The sequence below is a fragment of the Pipistrellus kuhlii genome, unplaced genomic scaffold (genome assembly GCF_014108245.1).
Source record: "Pipistrellus kuhlii isolate mPipKuh1 unplaced genomic scaffold, mPipKuh1.p scaffold_m20_p_4, whole genome shotgun sequence".
Classification (NCBI taxonomy): Eukaryota; Metazoa; Chordata; class Mammalia; order Chiroptera; family Vespertilionidae; genus Pipistrellus; species Pipistrellus kuhlii.
Window position 1 is genome coordinate 52657952 of NW_023425540.1, and position 12270 is coordinate 52670221.

The window sequence follows — 12270 nt, forward strand, 5'->3', positions numbered from 1 at the left end:
ATCCCTGTCCCCGGGCTCTCGGCGCCTCTCCCGGAGGAGCTGCGACCTTTGGAGCCTGTGGGTAGCACCTGCCTGGCGCGCTGGAAGGCTCCCCTGGAGGTCAGGAGCCAGGCTGCCGAGTCCAGCACCTACCACTGCTGCTCTCCACGCTGCGGATAGGCTTTTGTTTTACTATTGAAAAAATTCTGCAATGAAAAATAAAGTTTTTGTTTCGGGCAGATAAAACAATAAGGATAGCTGACCTGAGCCGTGTGCCACGTGCTTTTTACATGTTTTCTCCTACGCCCCTCAACAATTCCAGAAGGCAGGTTATTATCCTCATTTTTGCAGAAGAGGAAACTGAGGCTGGGTGAGGTCGCATCACTGGCCCTAATACACTACTGCTGCTGTTAAACAGTGGAACCTGCATGGAAAACCAGGTTTTTTGCAGACTCCAGCCTCTGCATGCTTCCTTATTGCAGCTACTATTGTCCTGCCTATAGGCTTCATCGCTTCCGGTTTCTTGACTAACATTTGCAATGGCTGAAAGCATTCATTTAAAAAAAAAATTTTTTTTTTTTGAGTGTCTAACAAAAGACAGATATGATCTCTTGTCTTTATGGAGCATCAGTATTGTGATGCAGAATTCAGTACTTCAGAAACCAAAATACTGAACTTACTGTAGCATGGGCTTGTTTAAAGCAAGGGATTAAAGCAAAGGTTTTCAGCCAGTGTGCCACAAGAATTTTTAAAACATGCAATAGTTTGTTTTAAAATAAACTCTTTAGTCAGGTGCACTGACCGCTTTTCCCTTAGATTGCCACATTAAAAAAAAAAAAAAATGACAAGAGCCAACACAACAATAGATACCCACCCAGTGTGCGTGAATCAAAATTATACCTGTTTTTTGTCAGATCAGCAAAAATTGTAACATTTTTTGATGTCCTGCAAAATCTTAGTAATTAGTTTGTGTGCCATGAGATGAAAAAATGGTATGTATTCTGTGCTAGCTAAGTTAAGGTCAGAATCTCTGCCATCATTATAACAACTATATATGAACAGCTAATATTTACTTTATGTTTACCATATCCTAATTGCTATGGTTGTCTGCATTGTCATTTAATCATCAAAATAATCTCAGATTTATCACCCCATTTTACTGGAATTAGCTATTTGGGAATAGAACTTTTGGAGTTATGCTTTGCAATTCTATCTAGCATAGTGTTCAGCTCTTAAGAATATTTGATCAAGTAGGTTCTTATAGTACCAGTAATCAAATGAAATATTTGATATGTAATTTCATCCTGATAGGTAATTAATTTTAATATGACCAAGAGACAAGTACATGTAAACAGCCTTGAGATATATCACTGTGTGTGTAGTTCTTAAACTGATATTCCTGGGCATGTTTATGTGGAGGAGTTTGGATGGGAATTCATCACATACAGTTGCATGAAAGATTTAGTGCACATGCACTTTTTTCCCTAAGAGAATCCATAAATTATATCAGATTTGCCAGTTTTTTTACTTCTGAAGGTTTAAGGGCTGATAGGATCAAATACTTTTTTCACTCTAATCTTGTTTTGGTGATTTATATGAGACCAGAATGCAGAATAGTTATATTCTCTAAAAATATGCATACATTTTGTGTGTGTGGTTTTTTTTTGTGTGTGTGTGTGTGTTGTTTTGTGTGTATGTGTGTTTTTTGTGTGTTTTTTTCAAAATGTACTTTTACAAATTGGGGCCTTTTACATTTTGATTCAGCTTCCTCAGTGCAGTAGGCAACATTAGCTCACTCTGTCTCTGCTCTCTTAACAGGGAAAAGCAGACGACAAGAGACTGAACTGCAAGTGTATCTGCCTCTATTTCCAACAGACTCATGTTCCACTTGCACACACTCACAAAAGCTGGGAAAATTTTATTCATCCTTTTAAAGGAAAAGTTAATATAAAATTAGAACAAACCAAAAAAAAAAAGGGAACCTGATAGTTTTAGTAATAACAGCTGGAACCATCCTCAGCAGCAGTGGGAGAAGAGATTTAATTTAGTTGATTTTCTGTGGTTATTGATTGTTCGCTAGTCTCACAGTGAAGGAGCTGCATATTTTTTAAAAGGGACTGAGAAGCTACTGGAGGTTTGGTTCTCCAGGCAGCAACCTGACACAAATCAAGCATCTGGGAATCTTCGCACCATCCCAAGATCTAGTAGCACCTACTTTTGAAGGATGTGCACTGTCCGATTATAAGTGTGCTTATGTAGAGTAACATGTTTGTCTCTGAGAGACATTTCATTTTGAAGATATGTGGTATCATCCTCTTGCTGAAAGCACTAGTTCCCCTGTTGAAACTTACACGGGATCACAGTGGGTTGGACGCAATTTGAAGTTGCTTTTGTTCTGGTAAGAATTTCATGAAGCCTTCTCACCAAGGGTGCTGACACTGGAATTTCTGGGGGGAAAACAGCTTCTTATTACAGTTTTCCTAAGTGGAGCAGCACATTGTATGGGATGTATGACTTCTGACTGTTGTATACTTTGGATTTCCAGGAGAGAAGGGAATTAGCCAGATTACGGTAGACCTTGAAAATTCTGATGAGTGAGCTTGTCCCAGCAGTTAATGGACCAGTTCTACTGTACATTAAAGATGGTGTTACTGCACAGGATGCCATCCGTTAGAATGTAATTTGTGACCTGATACCAGGTTCTGTCATTGATGCCACAGTGTTTAATCCTTGTGGACATTCAATGAATGGCATGGAATCGGATATGGAACTTATTGGACTACGCACATTATTCTAGAACCAGAATTTTCTTATGTTAGCTTTGAAACAAACTTAAGTCGGGCCTGCTATGATGACCTGATCAGGAAGTCTTCAAACCAGGAAAGTTTGTGACCATCTTATTTATGAACCAGAGTTCTAAGTGGCACACAGATTGAAAGTTTTAAATGTCTTAATTGTCAGAATGCTACCTTCAGTGATTACAACCTTGTTTTTTACCAGTTTTGCTAAGAAAAAGTAACAACAGCAGAGTGAAGAAAAACGAGGAAAAAATGCAAAAAGAGAACACACATAGAAGAAGGTGGTGCTGCTCTTGTAGATATTGATATGGGAGGCCATGCTTTCCATAGCCACCACCTTGTAGTTGCAGAAAGCCCTAGACTCAGTGATAGTGTAATCGTTTTGAATTGAATACTTTCTTATATCAAGGAATTCGATATTTTGCATGAATGTTCTCTCCTGTGTTTAAGTATCCTATGCCACCCTTGCTGTGAAATTGAAGTGCATGTAGAAAAAAACTTTTACTATATTAAACTTTATAACACTTGTGATAATTCAGTTTGGTTTATGCACAACGTAAGATTTCTCCAAGTATAATCCAAAATTCCCCGAACACATGGCTTTCATCCCCCTTAGTTGTTGGCCTCAGCCTAATCGTTTAGGACTATTCTATTAAATCGCTACCAGGATATTATGTCCAATTACCTCCAAATTCTAGAACATATTCTCTACTGATGTTGCTGAAACCAAATTCTACTTCATACAGATATGTTTTGTTTCGTTTTGTTTTTTTGCAACAGCAATTAAAGGTTTTCTTCCACAAGTTGAGTCCTCTTAAGAAAGTGATTGCAGTTATCCATTTTGTGTATTATTATTTTAACATCATTGCTTCCTGCACTTGTATTCCTTTACTGGATTTAATTTCCCACCATGTTGACTCCCCTTTCAGCCCTACCCCAATAAAGTGATATAGTGTTTTAAAAAGAATTGATTTAAAGTAATTTCAGACTGATGGTCAGTGTTTATTAAACCCCATTACCTTTTATCTGTTGTTTTTCATTCAGATATTACCGAACTATATGCAGAGGAATTTAGCTTTTAATTAATTTTGTTACAATTTTAATATTTTTTTCCTAATTTGTTAATTTTGCACTTAAAGATTTTAGTGTTTAGTCTTTTTGTTATTTTGTATCAGTCTGTCCAGTTACAAAGCTGTATATTGAAGATCTGAGTCTTAATTTCTTAATTTTATGGAAGAAAATATCTTTTCAAGTTATTGATACAGATTTTATAAGCGTTATTTAAAATTATTTTTTTCATTGTATTTTAGGTAAAATGATTGCTGAATCATCTCACTGAAGCAATAGCCTCACTATCTTTGTTTTCTAAACTGCATCAACAATGAAGCAATGATATCTGAGAACAAAGGAGCATTTGCCAACTAAGTGTCATCACAATTCAAGTGACTGTATAAGCAGAAATAAGCTGCAACAGACCTATGTGTCAGCTGGTATAAAGAGAATGCATTCTTGTGATGCTATTTATGTAGAAGCAGTTTTAATGTAGCACATTTAAATTATAATCTATACCAAATGAAATAAAAATGAGTGAAGCCGCCAGATTCTTTGTTGGGCCTGAAGATACAGAAATCAACCCTGGTAATTATCGACATTTCTTCCACCATGCAGAAGAGGAGGAGGAGGAGGAGGATGAGAGTGTAAGTTGTTTGTTTTTTGGTGAGAAAAGATCAATAGAGGATAGATTTTTTTTACTGATCATTGTTAAGGTGAATTAATATTTTATCTGGAATTGTGAAGAATTTTTTTTCATATAGAAATTTGTTGGCGATATTTTGAACTGAAAATATATTTTATAAGTGACATTGAATTTATGGTGTGTCAAGAAATACAATTAGGGCTCAGACTTTTAAATTAGTTAATGATTCCTATTACAGTGTCATTCAGTGATATGCCTACCACAACAAAGGACTAGCTTGAAAAGTGTCATAAATCAAAAGGGTTTGCATGTAGAAATATCAATATATAACAAATACATCAAGATAAAGAAGGAAATATTTCAAAGGTACCAAAATAGGACTACTTAACCAGCTTAAGTTTGTCATGTTATCATCACAGATGGTGATTGACCATACGATATCCCTATTTATTAACTAATCCGAATTAAATAAATTGTGTGGCTAGAAGGAGAGGTTACCTTACATATCTGCAGATTGTGTATGTATGTGGGTTTAAGTATGTATAAGTGTGTGCAAATTCTGTTCTCTTATCTATTAGAATGTTTATCCATGTTGGATCTTAAGGATACATTTATTATGTTTGGTTTTCTGTAGTTCTCTTAGTTCAATATTATTCTTGTCATTGTTTTCTCTTTACAACTTGAGATAGCTTTACTCTGAGAACCAATTTAAAATACAAACTTATGTTTGTGTTTCTTATATTTCTAATTGAAAAAATAATTTTGTCTTAAAACAAAAACCTGTTATACTTGGTAAAAGCAGGAAAAACAGACCAAAAATAGTTGTTAAATGACTCTAAATTCTTTCACAGTGCAGTTACACATCTAAAATGCAAATCAAACTGTCACTCATTTAAAACCTATCCCACCAACTTCCTCATTACAGGAAAAAAAAAAATTTTTTTTTCAAGCTTTTCTTGCCAGCCAAAACTTTTCTTTCTCTATAAAGTTTTATCTACAAGGCCAGTAAATAAACATAAAAACAGCTTCTCTGGCTGACAGACTGAAAAGAACTATTGACTCAGCTTCTACTGAGCTTAACCCTTTCTCTATAGAGTTCTGAACACACTGTGGACACCACTGGTAGATCAAGTCTAGTCTTAGGGACATAAGGACTTTTTATTCAACTGTATCTAGACCTATACTGTCTCTCATGCCTTTTACCTTTTATGTTTTAGCAATATCAAACGTACTATGTATTTCATGTTATATCATGCCTTTTTGCTGTTGTATGCACTCCTTTGTCTCTATGAGATGCCTTTGTTGGGGGTGCTTTGTGAACAGTTTTTCATTCTTTGAAACATTGCTTAGATTTTATATTCACTCTTGCCCTTCTTCCCCAGGAGAAAATTGAGCACTTCTTCCTTGATACTATTTCTGTAACTTGACATATACATTTTTATTTTATGTATCATAATATACGATATTATTACTCTGTCCCCCATTAGACTCAAAGAACTTTGAGGACAGGTAGTTTTTATATGTCTAACTCTTTAGTGCTTAATTTATAGTTCTTGGACTATTCAAACTACAATAATTAAATTGTTTATATTCATGATGTGTAGTTGTCATTTTTGAGGAGCTTGATACGATTTATTTGACCTATGAGTTGATAAAACAGTTTGTTTCAGATCATTCTTCTATTAAAATTTCAAAGAATTTCATTTAGATATTAAATCTAACTAAATAATTTAGACCTGTTTTAAAAATTATTTTCATTCTTCTAAGATTTTACCTAATAGGAAATTTTTTTTATTTTTTCTTAATATAGGTTTATTTGTACATTTTAAACTGTAATGTTTTCAGTTCATCTTAGGCAATGATCAGCTATTCATTAAATAGATCTATAATAACCAAATAAAACTTATTAGCTTTTAATTTTTTCAACTGTAAAGCAGTATGTAATATTAGATGGAGCACTTTTGTTGTCTATGAAATCTACTTTAGGAACATCATAATGAGCTATGCCAAAGCTTTTCATCAGGAAAAATTTTAATAAGGGAACATTAAAGTGGATGATCACAGTGAGAAAGACAGCAGATCCCAGGGAAGTTAGAATTTACAATCAAATCCAATACCAATTTGAATTTTATATGAATTAGAGCAATGAGGAAATATAATTCTAGGCTAAAAATACCAATTTAATTATGATGTTATCCAGTTTTATTTTTAGAGTCTAGTGAAACTTTTGAGCTCTAGTATAATTTGAGCCCAGATTGTAATGTCATGAAATATATAAAATGGAAGAGAATTGCAATGAGAAACTGGACACAGCTTTCTTTATATATTTGATAAAACTCTAAGCACATGAATGCAAAGGCCTCATTGAATCTTGAGTAATTTTATAAACCTGTGAGCTACTTATGAGTTATTATTTTCATTTTCTGCTTTCTTAGCTTCAGGCCAAAACATGGCCTTTGAACTGTAGCAGTGGTGCCAGAGAGGAACAGTACGATTAAATAGGAATATTAGAGTATGATGATTGGGGTGTCACAGAGCATTGACAGTACTTAGCAGTGTGGCCTTCTCTAAAATTTCCTTCTAATTTATCATAGTTGACCAATTAATATTCACACTTAATCTACAAAAATAGTTTAATACTGTATAGCTTTGTAGTCAGAACAACATCATATTTTAGTCAAGAGAATTCCTTATCGCACTCCCATTGGCCTTTTATTCGGATTAGATAGGGTTTGTCTTTTATTTGCCCCTTTGTGGTGAGAAGAAGGTAAATATTAGGGACAATTAAAGGAGAATTTGTTTAAGTTTAAAATTTGAAAGAAACTAATGACATGTCCTGAAAGTTTATTTTAAATTGTTTTTCAGAGCTTTGTAGAAAACTATTATTTTGTTAATATGTATTATGACGATATACTTTTTAAAAAATGCCCTTTTTTTGTTAATGTGCCATTTTTTATTAATCCATCACAAGCCTCATTTACTTCTGAGAAAGATTTACAATAACTGTACTTTGGAGTTTTTATTAAGTTAACCTGTTTTTTTGTTTCTTTTCTGTTTTAGCCACCAGAAAGGCAGATTGTGGTTGGAATATGTTCCATGGCAAAGAAGTCCAAATCAAAACCAATGAAGGAAATTCTTGAAAGGATCTCCTTATTTAAATATATTACAGTAATAGTATTTGAAGAGGAAGTTATTTTGAATGAACCAGTGGAAAACTGGCCTTTATGTGATTGTCTTATTTCTTTCCATTCTAAAGGTATTAAAGAATGGGGATGGAAACCCCCTTTTATCCTCTCTGATTGTAAAACTAATACATGTTAATTGTAGAATATTATCTACTCTCACAGATTGGTGATATAAACATTTTTACATATTTCTTTCCAACCCTTTTTTGTGTGCATATTTTTAGAAATATATTTAGTATTATAGTATATATGTAATTTTATGTTTAACTTTTTAACTATTGTAGTTATATCAGAAGTTTTTTTTCCTCCACATCATTCTTTAAAAACCTGGTTTTTAATTATTTTTTAGTGTGTCATTGTATGAATGTACGATAGCATATTTAATCAATACAATTACATGGTTTCCAGTTTTCACTATTAAAACTGGGGGAGGGGGATCAATGTTAAAATATGTACACAGGTGATAATTTTTTTATTTTTTTAAAAATATATTTTATTAATATTTTACAGAGAGGAAGGGAGAGAGATAGAGAGCTAGAAATGTCGATGAGAGAGAAACATCGACCAGCTGCCTCTTGCACACCCCCCACCAGGGTTATGCCCGCAACCAATGTACATGCCCTTGACCGGAATCAAACCCGGGACCTTTCAGTCTGCAGACCCAAGCTCTGCCACTGAGCCAAACCAGTTTCGGCCACAGATAATAATTTAATAATAATAATTAAAAAAAGGTTTTGATGAAGTCCTCTAAGTTTTTTAGGATAAATTTTGAATTATTTAACATTTTAATTCTTTATAGTTTTGCCAGATAGGAAATGATCTGTTATTTCTTATATATATATATATGAGTATGAATATATATATTCATACTTTATTTCTTAAGAACTTAAACTTTGATGGGAAGTGGCTTAAATTTAAGTCAATAAAGTTATAGATGTCAGCTTATCTTAAGATTGTACAGCCTATATTAATGATATGTGTTCTTAGGATTTCCACTGGACAAAGCAGTTGCCTATGCAAAACTCAGGAATCCATTTATAATCAATGACTTGAATATGCAGTATCTCATACAAGATAGGTGAGTGAGTGGTGAAGTTGGTTGAATTAAGGGAAGGAAAATTAACTTTATTTTGTATCTACTGTAAGCAAACATGGGATCAGGTGTTTTCATATACTTTAAATTGTATCCTTGAAATAATACTTGGAAGTAGGTATTCATACCCAGTTTTATGGATAAAGAAACTTGAGATCTAAGCATATCAATATGGTAAATTTGCCTAAAGTTGCTAGTACCACAAGTAGTGGGGCAAGAACTTATTCCATTCTTGTATAATTTCTAAAGCTTACTAAACCGTTGAAAATGATGAACAATTACTTAAACATGTGACTGATGAGGCAATTAGGGCTTTACTCGTTATAATTAGATTATTTTTAATGGTAAAGTATAACCATTTGAAAAACATTTCACTTTATATCTTAAAATTAATTTAACAGGCCAAAAGCATGCATTTCTAAGAGAAATGGTAAAATATGAATGTATTTCATTTAATTGATATTTTAGTCTAATGGCTACCCTTATAATTTTACCAACCTGTTTCCCCAAAAATAAGACAGTGTCTTATATTAATTTTTCTCCCAAAGATGCGCTAGGTCTTATTTTCAGGGGATGTCTTATCTTTCCATGCGCTAGGTCTTATTTTTGGAGGATGTCTTATTTTGGGGAAACACGGTAGCATTGTGTTTTCTTTTGTGTTAGCATTACAATTTAAGATTATATATATGAAAGGGTTTTATAAAGTATAGGACCCTATAGTTTATTTGTTCTATTTTTGTATTTTACTATTCTTTCAGATAGTAACTTTGTTAATATCTAAAATTTTTCAACATTTTTCTTAGGCTTACATATTAATGCATGTTTATGTATTATAAATATATGTACATATACAAATCCATATTCATTTTAAGAAGTTTGGAAAACAAAAGCATAAAGAAAAACATTTAACTCTACCATTACATCTACCATATTTGTTCATATAGAAAGTGATATATACCTACACTCACATTTTACAAAATTAGGGTCACTGTTCTCTTGTACTGTAAAAATTTTCCCATTTTATTAAATTTATATAGAGTGTAAAGTTTTTAATGGTTCGGTAATATCCTGTCATTGCAATGTAGCAACTTTAACCATTTCTTTTTATATAGTTACATTCTAAATTTAAAAGTTAGTATTTTATATACCACATAATGTATTATGCATACATTTTTTGTTCTAATTGCTGAATACATTTTTTAATATTTTAAATGACATTTCTTTAAAAAATAAAAATTTAACATACATTTCTTTTTTAGTGCTAGAACAGTAATATACTTATGAAGAATACAATGATATCCTTGTGAAACAACTATAAAACAATAAGGATGTTTGTTTTCCTTTTTCTTCAGGAGAGAAGTATATAGTATTCTTCAGGCCGAAGGTATTTTACTTCCTCGTTATGCAATTTTGAACCGTGATCCAAATAATCCCAAAGGTAAAAGTAAGAGATTTTAAACAAGCTATCTTCTATCTTTCAACATATTTTGAAGAACTATAGTTCCTAAAACCATCTACACTAATAAAAGAGAAAAATGATAATTGACTGTACCTTTGCTACACCCACAGCCAATCAGAGCAAGTATGTAAATTAACCCAACAAAGATGGCGGTTAATTTGCATATGCAGGCACTGAGCAGCCTGGGTCCTGGAAACATTCTCTGGACCCAGGCTGCTATTAGCCTGTAGGCCCTTGTTTAGGCCCTGAGCGGCAGGGGTCCCAGAAGGCCCCTTGGCCACTTGGAGCCTATGAGTGCAGGTGCCAAACTGCTGGGGGTGGGGCAGAAAAAAGCCCTATCTAATAAAGGGAATATGCAGGGGAGGGCATTTGGGCGTGACTGGGCTGTCAGGGGAGGGCAGTTGGGTATGATCAGGCAATTGGGTATGAACAGTTAGACATCGATCAAACTGGCAGGGGAGTGGTTAGGGGGTGATCATGCTGGCAGGCTGAAGCGGTTAGGGACAATCAAGAAAGCAGGCAAGCAGTTGGGAGCCAGCAGTCCAGGATTGTGTGAGGGTTGTCCAACTGCCTGTTTAGGCCCAACAGTCAGACATCCCCTAAGGGGGTCCCAGATTGGAGAGGGTACAGGTTGGGCTGAGGGGGACACACCCCCATACACGAATTTTGTGCACCTGGCCTCTAGTCTTACCTAATAAAAGAGTAATATGCAGATTGACCATCACTCCAACACCCATGTGGACACAAGATGGCCAGCAGGAAAGGGCAGTTGGGAGGCACCAGGCCTGCAAGGGAGGGCAGCTGGAGGTGATCAACCCTGCAAGGAGGACAGTTAGGGGTGACCAAACCAGCAGAGGAGGGAATTTGGGGGCAAACCGGCTGGCAAGAGAGCAGTTAGACATCAATGAGGCTGGCATGGGAGTGGTAAGGGGGTGATCAGGCTGGCAGGCAGAAGTGGTTAGGGGAAATCAGGAAGGCAGGCAGCCAGCAGTCCTGGATTGTGAGAGGGATGTCCCAGATTGGAGAGGGTGCTGGCTGGGCTGAGGGACACCACCATCCTCTTCCCTCCCCCATGCACAAATTTCATGCACCAGATCTCTAGTATATCATAAGTGTTGGTATATGTTGTATGCATAAGTGTTTTAAAGTAAAATCAAATTAGTACTTTAATTTTGCTTGCTATTATGTTTGATGTATAGAATGCAGCCTGATTGAAGGGGAAGATCATGTAGAAGTAAATGGGGAAGTTTTTCAAAAGCCATTTGTAGAAAAGCCAGTTAGTGCAGAAGATCACAATGTTTACATTTATTATCCAACATCTGCTGGTGGTGGAAGTCAAAGACTTTTTCGAAAGGTAAATTTTTGTTATCCTAGTGAATACTGTTCTTTATACATTGTTGTTTAAATTTTACTAAAAGAAATCAATTATTAAAACTATGATTAAGAATGTATCATTTAGATATAAATTATTAAAACTAATATACTATGTTAGAAAAACAAGGCATCCTTTTAGTTAATGTTGCTTATGCAAAATTTCTACCTATAGAATGTTAAGAAGTTGCTTTCTTTCTACCTTTCATTTATATATCTTTCATATGAAAAATTTAGGTGAATATCAGCAGTGTTGTAGAAAATATCAGCAGCTCCCAAAATGGATAGTTCATAGAAAAAGTAATACCAATAACTTTTATATACCTGCGAATATGCTCAAAATTGTACCCATAATAAAATAAATGCAAATCAGGAATAAAAGATAATGATATTGAGTCACTTTGTATTTGCAAAGATAAAAAAAAGATGGAATTAGTTGGAAAACAAGCCCACATATACATAAATAGTCATGGATGTGCAAAGTAAAGACACAATGATACTATTTTATATCCACTAGTGTGGCAAATATTAAAAAGTATAACAATACCAAGTATAGACAAGCATGTAGAGTAGTGGGAACTCACATACATTGCTGGAGAGACTGTAAATTGTTAAAACATTGTATAAAAGATTTTGACATTATTTTTGAAAGTTGAATATGGGCATAGTCTCACCCAGCAATTCCATTT

The 12270-nt window shown here is 34.3% G+C and overlaps 1 protein-coding gene and 1 pseudogene across 19 annotated transcripts in view; both read left to right on the forward strand.

Moving 5' to 3' along the window:
• The window catches only part of PPIP5K2 (diphosphoinositol pentakisphosphate kinase 2), a 63271-nt gene that overhangs the window by 849 nt on the left and 50152 nt on the right, over nt 1–12270 (forward strand). For all 19 annotated transcript variants that reach the window (XM_036410891.2, XM_036410894.2, XM_036410900.2 and 16 more), the window contains exons 2-6: nt 4088–4474; nt 7534–7729; nt 8646–8736; nt 10104–10189; nt 11410–11564. In XM_036410891.2, the coding sequence (XP_036266784.1) occupies nt 4361–4474; nt 7534–7729; nt 8646–8736; nt 10104–10189; nt 11410–11564 (642 nt within the window). In that variant the 5' untranslated portion in view covers nt 4088–4360. The remainder of the gene's footprint in view (nt 1–4087; nt 4475–7533; nt 7730–8645; nt 8737–10103; nt 10190–11409; nt 11565–12270) is intronic.
• On the forward strand, nt 1696–3839 carry LOC118703760 (annotated as a pseudogene).